At 38.7% G+C, this 15,063-nt stretch overlaps 1 protein-coding gene and 1 pseudogene across 1 annotated transcript in view; one reads left to right on the forward strand and one right to left on the reverse strand.

The window, feature by feature from the left end:
- Positions 1–367: 367 nt before the first annotated feature.
- STIM2 (stromal interaction molecule 2) overlaps positions 368–15,063 on the forward strand; it is a 162,894-nt gene continuing 148,198 nt past the window's right edge. Inside the window, exon 1 of the mRNA XM_021668210.2 lies at positions 368–886. Within this exon, the coding sequence (XP_021523885.2) occupies positions 478–886 (409 nt within the window). The 5' untranslated portion in view covers positions 368–477. The remainder of the gene's footprint in view (positions 887–15,063) is intronic.
- LOC105730914 (protein PIMREG-like) lies at positions 13,096–13,818 on the reverse strand (annotated as a pseudogene).

Consider the following 15,063-nt stretch of genomic DNA (forward strand, 5'->3'; position numbering starts at 1 on the left):
CTACACCCTCTCGCGGTGGTGACGTGCATGAGGGAAGGGGACACGTCCTCCTTCCCCGCCCTCTATCTTCGCGGCTCGCTGGCGCGTTAGCAACCACCCAGCGCTACTCCGGTCCGTCCGGGAACGCCTCCGGGGCGGAGCTGGGGTGCTGCGCACGCGTAATGCAGCAGCGCCGCGCCTGCGCCGTGGAGGACCTGAGGGAGGCGGGGGATTGGTATGCGAGCGACTGTGCGAGGGGAGGGAGGCGTCCCGGCGGAGCGTGGTACTACGACCAGCGCGGGCCGGAGTGGGCGGGGGGATGCGCCGCGGCGGCGGCGGCGGCGGTGGCGGCGGCGGCGCGGGCGCTGGGGCTGGTGTTTGGCCGCGCCAGAGCAGCGGATCCCGGTCTCGCCGCGGCAGCAGCGCGGGTGTCGTGCACCGCCTGAAGACGCCGTACCTTTCTACCCCCCACTTTTTTAAAAAAAATAACCGGAACCAATGAACGCAGCCAGGATCAGAGCTCCGGAGGCCGCCGGTGCCGACGGGACCAGGCTGGCGCCCGGCGGGAGCCGGAGTCTGAGGCGGCGGGGGTGGCCGGCGGAGTCGCCGGCGGCGGCGGCGGCGCCTCGCGAAGCGGGCGAGGGGCCGGCGGCCGGAGCGCCGCTGCGCTTTCACCCGGCTCTTCCTCCGCGCCCTCATCCTGCCTCAACACCCGGCCCAACCTGGGGCTGGCTGCGGCGGCGGCGCTGGGCTGCGTTGCTTGTGCTCTGGCTGCTGGTGGCCGGTACAGCGGACGGATGCGAGCTGGTGCCCCGGCACCTCCGCGGGCGGCGAGCGACTGGCTCTGCCGCAGCAACCGCCTCCTCTCTCGCTGCGGCAGCCGGCGATAGCCCGGCGCTCGTGACAGGTGAGGGGCCGGGGGGTGGCGGGAGGGGCTTGCCCGGCCGCGACGGGACCCCCATCCCCGGCTGAGGCCAGAGTCTCCACCGGACGTCCGCTATTCCACGGCCCTGTCCAGGGCGCGATGCGGAGCCCTGGCTGCTGCTTTGTCGCCGTCCCCTGCACTCCGGATGTCTTCCCTTTTCACCCCAACACCCCGCCCTCTCGGAGCCTCTCGACGGCACTGATTCCCCTCCCTTCAGCCGAGCTCTCTGATCTTGCAAGCTGAGCAATGCGGTGGTTTCTCTTTCTTGCTGCAGAAGAGCCAGCAGGGTCTGCAGGGGACTGGGGTGATTTTTTTTTTTTTTTTTTTGAAGCTGTAGAAAAAGTCAGCAGCAGCAGCAGCATTGCGGTATTGAGTCTTCCTCTGGTGCTGCTTTTGCAAAGGCAGCTGGCAGCGAGTCTCACCGGTTCAAAGCCCCGCTGAGCACAGCGTCCCAGGGGAGGCTGCTAGAGAGGATTCTTTGAGAGCCTAATACCTAGTGATATTAGTGGTTCCGTGTTAGTGTGCAGAAACGCCTAAGTTTACTGTGCATTTTTTGAGGGGTGGAAGGAGGCCGTTATAAATGATGGAAAGTGTTTGGTGGTGGGAGCATCACTAGGTGACAAAGGGTGCAGAAACCTCAGCAGGTAACAGAAATTATACCTAAAATTTGCAAAGTGCAGGATACTCGGAGCTTGCAGCTAGCAGCACAGTTCTGATGACTGCACCAGCACCTTTTTAATATGGAACCTTCTCGCAATTGAAAACTTGGAAACGTGTTTCATAACGTTAAGTGCAAAATTATATCTTTTTAAAAGCCTTCCGTTATGTACGACTGATTGATTGTGATTTAAGTAAAAGTAATGACATAAGGACCCTGAAATGATTTCTTTGGGAAAAGTAATGGAGCTAAAATAGTGCTTTTTTTCTTTTTTTAAGTATTTCACTTATTTTTAAAGTAGATCTGTAGATTTCCTACAATAATTGTAAGACTAAAAAGTTAGTGGCACAAGATGACCCATGATTAATTTAACCAAAGTGATAGTCCAGCGGGCGTCTGGAAGTTACTAACAGCTTCTCTGAAAAGTGCTAAGGAACTGTATTCTTTAAAGCCAAGCAGTATTCTTTGGGTTCTATGATAGGATATTTACTATTCTAGAGAGAAGGATGTTGGTAAACTTGAAAGGCTTTGGAGGATGTACCGTATAGAACATAATGATCAGCATGTTTAACTTTACCCTGAAGTATATCAAGTCCTATTAAATGGAACTTGATACGTCAAACCTACCAATTGGTTAACTGGGATAGAGTGATTATAGAATAATCAGTATTAGGAGCATAGTATAGTTTGAGTGAGAAGATAGGTCAGAAGACAGCTTTATGCTTGAATAGTATATATTCTCCAAATAAAAGTGTGGCAAATAACGGTATAGTGAAGAATAGTGATTATTAGGAAAGTTGCTAGATAAGACTATAATTTGAAGATTTAATGCCTCATGCAGGAAGGGAAGGAGCAGAAATATATAGCCTTCTAGAAGGTATAAGAGTGGTTCTAGGTTTCTCGAGCAGAAAAATTTGGTTAATAAATAATTGGCTAATGCTTTGTCAAAAATAATTGGTAAAAAGGCAAGCAATTCAGAAAATTTAGTGTTTATTGACTTAAAAGTATATACTGTGTAGGTCACATCAAGAAAATTGCTCAGATGGAATTTTAGTTTAATAAGCTATTTGTATTCCTTTTTAAGACTTAAATTTCTCTGTATTTATTTAAGGCTTTAGGGGAAAAGGTGATTTTTATTGGAAAAAAATCCGATGTATCACACAAAATAAGTTTGTGCCATAGAGCTTTAAAATAAGTTTACTAGAAAAATACCCTGGAATTATTTCTAATGTTCTTTTCCTTTCCTTTTGTCAGAATATTGATTTTTAACAAGTTAAACATTTCCACTTAAAGTTTAAATCATAAAACTACACAATATATAAATTAAATTGTTATTTTAATGAGTTTATGTAAATACAGTCAATAGCTCATATCTTGGTAAACGTAAATTGAAAATCTTTGAAGTTAGAAAATATTGAAAATTTCTTTGAACTATATGGCATCTACAGGGCTCTTTCCCATTTCTTAAGATTGTATGAATAGTGCTTTCTTTTATGGTTCTATTTGTAAATGGTATGCAAAGCCTAGAACCTAATTTATTAGTGTTAGTGTACACTTCAGGAAGTAAAACCGTAGACTGAATTTACAAAATACTGTGGTGTGGTGTCAGATTCTAGTCTGCGTTAATGGATAGAGATGGAGTAGAGCATCAGTAATAAGAGAACTAAATTTCACATCAATTTTGAAAATTGTAAATTTTTGAAAGCATTCTGAAAAGAATTGATCTCTTTGGCTCCTGATTAAAGTTGTGATTTAGCTGTGAGTATTCTTAATAGCTCTGCAAAATGACAGCCAAAATCACTTTTCTGTTTTCCTCTCGAGATTGGTATTTTTAATACTTACCTTTAGAAACTTCCTAAGAGTTTGCCTTTTACTAATAAAATCTATAAAAAATTCTTTTTCACTGCAGTTTGCCTCTTAAGTGTTTTACTTTAGAGATTTAGTGTATTTTAAGAATAAATTGCCTTTGAATTATTTGCCCTGTGTTTATTTGCTCAAATAAACTATTACTGCTGAAAATTATTTGAGCAAGCCAACTGTTTTTATAGAGCAAGAAGCTATGACAGATCCAAATAAACAGATCCATTGTCATAATGAATACAGGTTTATGTTTTCTTTTCCTTTTTAAATATTACCTTTTTGGAATTCAGTGTACAAATGTTTTTGATGAGACAGAACCAATATTTGTAATATTATATAGTAAAGGTTTTAAATTACATATACAGCACTTATATATTTAGGGCACTTTGAAAGTGATTGAAATTTAAAGCAAGTTAGGGATAGGTGATGGAGCTTGCTGAGTGTATTCTAAAGTAGTGCTTTAATAACTCAAAATGTTCCTTTTTTTTCTTCTTTGCCTAACAGATTTAGAGTTGATGAATTGATCCTGGTAGGGAGTGATCGATCTTATCTAGATAGGGTCCCTGAGAAATAGCGTATAAAAGGGAAATGAACAAAATTTGCAGAATAATTGAAACTTTAAATTATTTTCTTAGGGAATTAATTGGTTCAGAATTTTTACAAACAAATTTTAACTGAAACTATTTGCCTCTATCCTTTTTAAAGAAGGGACTAAAGTAGCATTCTTTAGTGCCTATATCAAGGTTTTATCTTAACGGTACTACCCTTTCACTGATTTGGCATGTTATTGGAAATATACATATATAAAAACATGTCTCAGAAGTATTAAAATCTCAATTAAAATGTAATATATTCTTAGTTCAACGTATGATACCATTTACAATGGCTACTTTACCCAGTACTTTTACACACATCTGTGTTGTGGGGCTTTCATTAATTTAGATGGAAATATCTCTAATTAGCATGATGGTCATTGGGAAAATGTTAAACTGGACTTTTAATGAAATTAGTCGTATTCCTAACATTTACCCAGTAAATGTTATTGCCTTATTTATTTTTATTAGTAGTTGGCTTGCCTGTGGGATATATATGTTGCTTCCAGTAATATTTTACGAACAATTTACACAAGTTAGCATTTACATTGTGACAGTAAACTCAAAGTGGATTCAGATAGCATGAGAAACCTTTGTTCCTCTTGTGGTGTTGCTCTTTCTGAACTTCCTAAAGCCATTGTTGGCTGTATCCTCTTTTTCTTTCCCTTTAGTATCATTACCAGTGCTTTTCATCACCAGTCTTTGGCCATTGCTGTACTTGTATTATTGTTGCTAACTACAGGATTAAAGAATCTGCTTGTATCTGTTTGATCTAGTCAATTCTGAACATTTAAGAATTAGTAGTCATCTAATTGGTCTGGAAACATTGCATCCTGTGGTACTCTTAAGAATACCATGGCAGAACTGACCTCTACTGGGAATCTCATAGCACAGGAAGAATTCAGAGGGCCAGTTGGAAAAGTGGGTCCAGATTCAGCTGACTTTTACGCAAAAGGAGGATACAAGAATCATTTAGCTTGGCAAAGTCTTGCTTTGCGGCTGGATACATGCTAGTATTTTCAGATTAACTTAGGCTCTTTTTGCATAATGATATCAAGGATTTTTGTTAGTGGCCTAATCATTGACGGTATTGTGGTGTGAACACTTTCACAATGATCCTCAGAGATCTATATTTATGTATTGTGATAGTTAATGTATATGCTGCCTAAGCTAATACTAAAACTAACTGCTAATAATACGGATAGTAAGCCATTTTTTGACATTTACTAGAGTTTGGACCCTACCTCGTTAAGATCTACTTAGGAGTTTACTTCTGAATTGATCAGGTTTTATTAACTAAATAATTATTAAGCACAAGCAGAATACCACGAAAGAAAAGTGGGAAAGAATTAAAAAAAAGAGTAAGATGTAGGTCTGATGTTTTGGACTCAGACGAGGTAATAACAGGCACATTTATTAAACTATTTCTATGTGTTAGTATTGTGCTAAGTGCTTTTTATGTTATACATCCCTGTTTTTGATTCTGAGACTAGTCCTGTTAGATAACTACTGTTTTTTTCCCCTCCAATTTTGATTTTAGATGCATGTGGTACACGTGCAGGTTTATTGCCTGGGTATATTGCATGATATTGAGGCTTTAGTTACAAATGATCCCGTCACACAGGTACTACTGAGCATAGTACCCAATAGTTTTTCAACCCTTACCCCTCCTCTTACCTCCTCCACAAGTAGTCCTCACTTTTTATTGTTGCCATCTTTATCTTCATACAGTAGATTAGGAAACATGCTGGATGGTTGTAAGTAACTTGTCCAAGCTCACATCCAGTAGGTAGCGGAGTTAGAGGTCCACCTGGGTTTCTCTGATTCCAAAGCTTGGATTCTTAGCTGGTATGTTGTATGCATTTTTATACAAACAATATGTGATGCACCACAATGGACTGCAAACTGTAGGAGAAAGGAAGAGGCTGTTACAGAGTATTACCTGGAGGAGGGCAGGATTTGAGCTGGACCTTGATGTATAGCTAGGACTTCTTGTGGAGATGAGTGAAAAGGCTTTCTGGGAGGAGGCATATGCAAGAATAGGGGTAAATACTTTTCTTTAGAGTTAAGTATGAGGTGTGTGTAGAGTAGTGGAGAATGCAAGAAGGAAGAAGGTTGGGGCCAAATTATAAAGAGCTTTATAACTCCCTAGTGTATTTAGTATGTATAAAAATGTCAGTACATCTAAAACTGGGGTACTCAGCTGTATACTGGGAAGAATGGGAAACCCAGGACAAATATGGTACATTTTCTTGGCATGTCCATCTTATTAGATTATTTGAGAGATATAATACTATTTAAAAGATTATCAATGTGCACATGTTAGGGGAAGTGTACATTTATTTTAGTTTTTAAGATAAAAGGCATTTTGAACTTTCAGAGTATTTTGTTAATAAACTGTTGAAGTTACAAATCTATATCCTGTCATTAGGAGGTGAGAGACATTGTGGTTTTTGAAGATGAGGGTGACATATCTTTTGTGTTTGAGAAAGCTAATTCTGAGTGGATGGCAATGAGGATATAACAGAGATGAGGATGCCAGTAGGAAACTCTATAAAAGAAGAGGTCTTGAGAGTTCAGATTACGGAGTGACAATGAAAATGTTTGGAGGAAATTTTATAAAATCGCCTTTATTCTTAGCTTAGAAAGGAATCTGGCTATTTTATATGAAGTCTAAGAAATAAATATTACATTTAGTTTTAAATATACAGAGTTTATAGAATGATTTAAATTAGTATAAGCCCTTGAAAAATCCAAGAAGAAACATACTATTTGTGATAGACAATCTTCTTTATTTAAAATATGCCTATTTATTAATATAAAGGTTAGTTTTTAAAAAAATGTAATTGGGCTTATGTGATGATTCACAAAATTGCTAACAGAAAAACAGTTGCAAATATATTTGTCAATTGTTTGACAAATAAAACCAAAAAACTTTTGATATCCAAAGACAATATATTTGCCACAAAATGCTTATATAAAGCTTTTAGAATTCCATGTGTAAAAATAATAAGTGTTTCCAGATTGAACTAATGTTGTAAGTCAAAGTTCAAGTCTCTCCCTACCTCTCAGCTGTGAATAGCAATTTTTCAGACAACTGGCATATAATTTGTGTCAATATTAACTTTTAAATTTCATTCTGTGTGAATTTCAAGCTTAATCTATAGATGATGATTTCTAATGCCAAATCTAAATGGTTTGTTCTTTTATTTATCCATCTAGATCTTTATTTTAGTATCCATTGGCTATTCAGTCTTTCTAGACACTTTCTAATTCTACCTTTAGTAACTTTTCCTTAACCAGTTTCATTGTTGCTGATTTTAAGATTGGTTCCCTCCTAAGTCTGTTCTCAGCCTCCTGTTCCTCTAGTCTAGCTGAACATTTCCTCCTCGGAGAACTTCATTACTAGGAAAGTTCTACATTGGGGATAAGGAACCCGAAGCCAATGATTGATTTGATTTTTGGCTTTATTTCATTTGGCCGTTGGTGTGATACAGCACAAGCATCATGGCTGCAGTCCTGAGAGTAATTTCCTTTCTACTAGCTTTTGTCAGTCTTATCCTTTAAAATGAAACAATTTCAGGATTAAGGCTAGGAGCAGTTGAAGAATGTTTAATAATGTCTATTCAGTGTTTTCGTAATATAATGGTAACTCCCCTTCAGTACACCCAGGCTAATGGAGCCACAGAACCTGGCAAGCACAGTTTACTTGGACTAACATTCATCTCAGAGCCCAAGTATCTGTATCTGTCTCAGTGTTTCTTTTTGTGTATGAATTTGGTTTCATGTGTGCTTATGGATCTTGGCCTCTGTGTAACTTACTCTTTTTTCTCTAGTCATTTTTACTTTCTCTTCCTCTTTGATCTTCCTAAACTTGACATTATGTGGAACTGAAACACCTCAAAAACTATTTTATTGAAGTAAGTGCTGGGATTTTAATTTAAAAAAATACTTCAAGTGAATATCTTGTTTATGTGATTGCGGAATACTAAACAACCTCATTATAAACAACCTCATCAAAACCGTGTAGGGTAGTAAAAGTGATTTGTAGTTTCTTAAAATATTCTCAGTAAGTAAAAAAGGCTTTTTAAACCCATATTTGAAGTTGTTGTCTACTCCTCAGCACACTGCAAGTTGCACAGGTCCGTGTTTTCTATTACTGTCTTTCTGTCTTTTTTTTTCCTTTTTTAAAAAAATCTGATGTTGAATAACTAAATAATCTTAATCTGTCTTCTTTATTCCTATTGTTTAGCAATAAATCTCTAACCTTTTAATTCATGGTGTGTATGTAATTTTTGCTCTGTTTCTCCACTGCTTTGAACTGTTGTCATATTTGGCTCTTATTTCTGCTTTGCCACACATATTCAGACTCTATTAAGCCTCGCTGTTTACTTCTTCTGGGTACCAAATTAAGAAAAAACAGCTCAACTGCAGTTGTAGATACACCTTGCTGTTTTTGAATTTACTTTTGTAACTCTGTCCTCTGATGTTTATTCCATGTTTGTTTTGGGTCATACGTTGTGGCTCATGCCTGTAATCCCAGCACTTTTCAAAGCCAAGATGGGCAGATTGCTTGAGCCCAGGAGTTTGAGACCAGCCTGGGAAACACGGTGAAACCCCATCTCCTCAAAAAATAGTAATTAAATAAATTACCTGACTGTGGTGATATGTACCTGTATTCTTGGCTACTTGGGAGGCTGAGATGGGAGAATTACCTGAGCTTGGCGAAAGTTGAGGCTGCAATGAGTCCTGATAGGCCACTGCACTCTAGCCTCGGGAGAAGGGGGCAAAGTGAGACCCTGTCTTCAAAAAAAAAAAAAAAAAAAGTTTGTTTTGTTCTACGTTTGTTATATGAGTCCTAAAAATAACCATGGAGGGTTAAAGTGAGAAAAGCCAGTTGTTCATGAATATGTATACATGTGCATAGAGTTTTAAACATTATTTAGTGACTCCTTTGTGCCAGCTATGGTGTGAGTAACTAGAGATGTAAAGTTGAAATTGCCCACTTAAAAACATTTATTATTTATATATTTTTAGAGATATAGTCTTACTCTGTTGCCCAGGCTGGAGTGCAGTGACATGATCATAGCTCACTGCAGCCTCAAACTCCTGGGCTCAATCTATCTTCCTGCCTCAGCCTCCCAGGGTATGAGCCACCACAGATGGCTAATTAAAAAAAAGTATTTTTAATGTAAACCTGAAAATTGCCTGAGAGTGGATTGCATGATCTAAAAATATGTATAAATATTTTGTTTCTTAAAAGGTCAATACTGTGTTAGCTTATCTAGTATCCTTGCTACATTTACTGAAAATGTCTGTTACAGATATCTGCACTGCTACGTTCTTTTCAGCATTTTTCACAATAGCCAAGATACCGAAACAACCTAAACATTCATCAGTGAATGCGTAAAGAAAATACACATGCACCTGCACCATGAAATACTATTCAGCATTAAAAAAGAAGAAAATCTTGCCATTTGCAGCAACATAGATGAATGTGGAGGACATTGTGCTCAGTGAAATAACACAGGCATAGAAAGACAAATACTGCATGGAATCTGAAAATATCAAACTTACAGAAACAGAGTAGAATGGTGGTTACCAGGGGCTGGGGAAAGGGGTAAATGGAGAGGTGTTCTTCAAGGAGTACAAAGATTCGGTTATACAACGTAGATAAGTTCTGGAGATCTAATGTACAACAATGTGACTATAGTTAATAGTATCATATACTGTACTTGAAATTTGTGAAGAGGGTAGACCTTAAGAGTTCTTAACACATCAAAAAAAAAAAAAAAAAAAAGGTAAGCATGTGATGTAATGGCTTAGGTGAATTAACTTCATTGTGGTGAATATTTTATAATATATGCATATATCAAGTCATCAAATTGTATACCTTAAATATATCTACTTTTTGTCATTATGCCTCACTAAAGTTATAAAAAATATAAGAATATTTATTGGAAGTTTTTGTTATATATTTGCAGTATTAAAAAAAAAAAGTCTCTCCCCCTTCTTTGGAACAAAGTATAATTATAGTTAAAAAATTGTTAACTGATATATAATGTACATGTTTTCAGGTATCATTCCTTTTTGCTCACTCTTTTGTATAGTTTACTAAAGAACAGGCAAGCAAACAAAAACTTTCAGTGAGTCCTGTGTGCTAGACACCAGTTGGGTGTTTGGAATTTCAAGATGAGTAAGATATTCACCCTACCTTGTAGTCTACTAGAAGGCATACCCATTTAAAGGGTAATGATACATTGTGATAAGGGTAAAAGGGCCCAAGGCTATGAGCAGTATTTTACTGAATTACAAAGATGGGGTTACTAATTTTGATGTGGAGAGGCAGGTCATTAGTGAATACAATTTTTTTTTAAACTATCCAGAGTAGAAGTGTGTGCTGAGAATGTATGAGTTTATCCAATAGAGAAAGGCATGGTGGAAAGCCATAGGTGTGAAGTGAGGAAGCTGAGTGGGAGTGATGATCATTATAGGCATTGCCATTTGAGAATGCTAAATATGATTGTAAATTACCAAATACCCAGGATGACAGAGTTAGTGCTAGGCCTGTTTGCAGCGCAGCATCATCTGTATTTGTATGTGGGATTTAAATTTTTGCCAGGCATTTTGCATGTTTCATCCAATGTGATCCTTAGAGAATCCCTGTGAGGTGGTCTCCATGAATTAGTACGTATAACAGAAATTTAGGGTTGCTCTCAAATAGTTCGTACATTAAAGGGAACCAGTGCCAAGGATCTTTATGTCAAAGCGTAAGGTATATCTGGAGTTGAATCAGGAAATGAGGCTGGAGAAGTAGCAGACATAGCATTGTGATTATTGGTACATTCTAGATCTTTATTGTCCAATGGCCTTATGAGTTTCTGCTTCATTTATTTTTGGTAAAAAACAAAATTTTGCTATTAAATATTCTGAAATCTTGGAATACAACTCTTATAAAATATATCTGAGGCTCAGTAATTTATACTAAGTATGCCTTTTAAAAATTAGACTTTGACTCAGTTTGTTCAATGCTTTTCAATAAGTGCGTTAATTTGTGCTTTATTTTCATAAATATAAGGATGATGGAATGTAATTTTTAAGAAGCATAGCATCTTATATCTTGAACTTTTATCGGGGCCATAAATCTGTTTCCACTTTTTTCCTGCTATATTCTTTTCAGCATTTTTCACAATAGTCATTTATTTTTTGGTAGAGACAGAGTCTGGCTGTGTTGCCCAGGGCTGGTCTCAAATTCCTGAGCTTAGGCAGTCCTTCCACCTTGGCCCCACAAAGTGCTTAGATTATGAGTGTGAGCCACTATGCCTGGCCTGTTTCCACTTTGGTGTAGTGTGATGAAGAGCATAGCCTCTAGACTACAGCAGGATTTCCTGAGTTTGAATCCCAGTCTGATGGTGGTTTTGTAATTTTGGGTAGATAATTTAGTCTCTTAGTACCTAAATTTCCTTATCTCTAAAATGGGGTGTGAAGAATAAATGAATTACCCTATGTATGCCTAGAATAGAGACTGGCAACGGTAAGTATTTAGGTATTATTGACTTAATGTTATTCTTTTTATCTGCATATACAGAGGTAGAATAGTTGTAGAAATGTGCTTTTATTTATTGAGTGTTATTAATGTATTTTGTGTTGCATTTAAAAAAGTATGAAGACATAGTTGGAAGCAGTAAGTTGATCAAGATAACCAGACCATGAAATGGTATGAGATTAGTTAAAACTGTAGAAATATGAAGCTAAGTATAGACAGTGACATTGAAAAGCTACATGATATTTTAAAAAAATTAGTTATAACATTAGCCTGAGTCATTTTGTACCTTCATTATTTTATACAATTTAAAGATAAAAAGCATTTTGCAGTTGAAATGTTAGACTTTAAAATCTTTAATTTCAGAGTTTAAAGGTTTATTCTAAAAAATTTAGAACATACTGAAAAGTAAATCTAGAAAATACATCTGCTTCAGCAGCTAATGATAACAAAGATAACATCAAAAGTTTGTTTATTGATATATTTAACAATAGGCTTAGAGAGTGATTTCTTTAAAATGTGAAATTACTTAGTAAATATATGAATGCCAGGTATATTACAGGCATATGATGAGTATTGGGGAACACAAAAATGAATGAGATTAACGTTTTTGTTCCCATGGAGCTTGCATTTCAGTTGGGAAGACAGAAAATGCAAATACTATTTTGAGTTGTGAGAAATGCTATTAAGGAACGAAAGAGACATAAAATAGAAAATAATGTTGGGACACTTTTTAATTTAGGTAGGCTAGTTAGAGAAGACTTCTTAGAACGGCACATTTAAGGTGGCATCTTGAAGGACAGTAAGGAGCCAAGTCTGAAGAATTGGGGAATACCATTCCAAACAAAGACTTTGAGGCAAGAAAGAATTAGAATTATTTGAAGAAGTGAAAGAGTATCGTTTTGACCCAGCATCTTGAGGGAGGGAGAATGTTGGATGAGATCTGGCTATAGAAGAGGGAAGGTACAGAGCTTCATAGACCTTGTTACATTGTTTGGGTTTAATTCAGAGGGTAACAGGCCAGGCGCGGTGGCTCATGCCTGTAATCCCACCACTTTGGGAGGCCGAAGCAGGCAGATCACCTGAGGTCAGGAGTTCAAGCCTATCCTTGTCAACATGGTGAAATCCTGTCTCTATAAAAATGAAAAAATTAGCCAGGCATGATCGCGGGTACCTGTAATTCCAGGAATTCGATACGCTGAGTCAGGAAACTCGCTTGAACCCTCAAGGTCGAGATTGCAGTGAGCCAAGATTGCACCATTGTACTCCACTCCAACCTGGGCAACAGAGTGAGACTCCATCTCAAAAAAAAAAAGTTGTTTACATTCTCATTGCTACCATATTAGTTTTGAACGAAATCATTTGTGCTAGATGTGGCCGGAGCATGGGGGCTCTGGGCCCCTTTTTAGGTCCTTGCTAGCAGTGGCCCAGGGTTACTAATGACTCCTTCCTCCAGGAAGCTCATAGGGAAGCACAGACATCCTTGGATATGAAGTCTTGGTGATCAGACAGGGCTTGTTTTCTGCCAGACGCTTCCTCAGTCATGAATGAGAGAGACGGTCATGTCACCACTCTCTTCTGCCCAAATGGCTTCGTCTAGCTGTTGGGAAAGCTTCTGGAGATGCTGAATTCCTGACTCCATAGGCTGTAGGTCACTGTCAGTCTCGCTGGGAGAGCAGAGGGGCTCTGTTGAGAAGTAGGGGCTCTGGAAGGGGGCTCTGGAAGGCAGCCTCCCACCTTAACTGCCATAGTGGGTGGGTATATGAACCCATCTGGGCAGAGAGGCGGTGATGCTCCTTTTCCCAGGGGTCAGCGGCTAAGTGGGCAGGGGTGCCTCCAGACAGCTGGGTGCTCTTCTGGCTCAGGCTGTAAGTTGAGGATCCACTGCCTTTCTGTGCCCCTCCCTTCCTTCTCCTGGCCTTCACCTGGGTTTCCACCAGCCACTTGGTGTCACTTTGGCAGGCCTCCTGGATTCTCTGGGGCATGGCACCCAAGGCACTCTTAGCTGAGCGAGCTGCAGCCTGGAGGCTCTACTGGGGTTTCCAGGTGTTTCCAGGAAGGACCTCCCCTGAGGTTGAGGTTGACAGTTGTCAGGGGCAGCCTCCTTTGAAACTGTCTGCACAGGGAACCCAGGGCTCTGGCAGAAGTCTCCTGGATGGCTGGCCACAGGCTGCAGCTCTTTGGTGTCCTCCAGTTGCTCCTGGTGCTGGAGAGATCTCCGGCACACAGAATCCCCTGTGCTCTGCCACTGAGAAGCCATCTGCCTGCCCAAGAGTCTTCTCTGACCACTAGACCCCGGCACCCGCAATGTCCACCCAACGCCAACCACTGGTAAGTAGTTTTAGGAGGAACTGTGGTACATCTTTATTGGTGACTGATAACTCCTAGTGGAAAAATGTTATAAGATCAGCTTTCAGTTCTTCATTTACATAAACTGAGTAGTTATTATTAATATATTACTCATTTGGCTTAAGTTATTAACTCTCATCTTTTAATTGATAATTTGATATCTTCTCGAGTTTAGGGAAATAAAAGAATGGGATTATTTAAAAGGTTACAATTTGATTCGTAGTCTCACAGATTTTTAGAACATTAAACAAGTGCTGGTTAATATGAAATTGGAAGTAGTAAAATCAGCAGGTATTAGGCATAGACTGTGAGGTTACCTTGTGCCACTTAGTTGTGGGGGATATTTATTCAACAGATGTTTGAAGGTCTACTATGTGCTAGACAGCAGATACTTTTTAGGTGTTGGAGAAATAGGAGAAAACTAAACTAATGAAGTTGCTGCTGTCATGATTTTACTTTTAATGCTGTAGTTGTTTGTTGGGCAATTGTAGTTTTGTTACAGGCATATATGATCTTAGAATAAATTGGTGGCTTCTTCATATTATGATTGCTATGCATTCCAGTATTCACTAGTTTCTAGATTCCTTTAATTGAAGCTGAATGCCACATTGGTTTTATTTATTAATCTTTTAACTCATTTATAATATCAGTTATACAGTCACAATGATAAATCTCTTTGAGTTTTATACAAAGCATATCCATATTCTTAATTTAGTATCAACTTTAACTTAGTGTAACAGACCTAGAATTAGAACTCATATCTATTAACTCCTAGTTTTGTGTTATTTTTGCCGTATGCTATATAGTATTTTTTATGAGATCTGTTTTAAAATCTTATAGAAGTATGCACATAGGCTGGTTCTCTGAATTTAACCAAACTTATATATGAATAATCTATGAGTTGTTTAAACATGTTTATAAAATTATCTGGTAGCTTTTATAGTAAGGTAAAAATTTAGTTTTACATTTTGAAATCTTTAAGCTTGTTTTTGGGCAGGTGGCTGGTAGTCATGATAAGCCCTGAATAGATTAGTATTCATCTTATAGTCTTATAGGATTATAGTCATCATAAGTCCTGAATATGTTAATAATTAGGATTATTTTTTCTTCATATTCTAGATTAGTAGAGGAGTAAGAAGCTGTTATGAGTCTCAGG

Source organism: Aotus nancymaae, unplaced genomic scaffold (assembly GCF_030222135.1).
Source record: "Aotus nancymaae isolate 86718 unplaced genomic scaffold, 86718_ANA_hifiasm-v0.15.2.pri h1tg000006l, whole genome shotgun sequence".
In the NCBI taxonomy this organism is placed as follows: Eukaryota; Metazoa; Chordata; class Mammalia; order Primates; family Aotidae; genus Aotus; species Aotus nancymaae.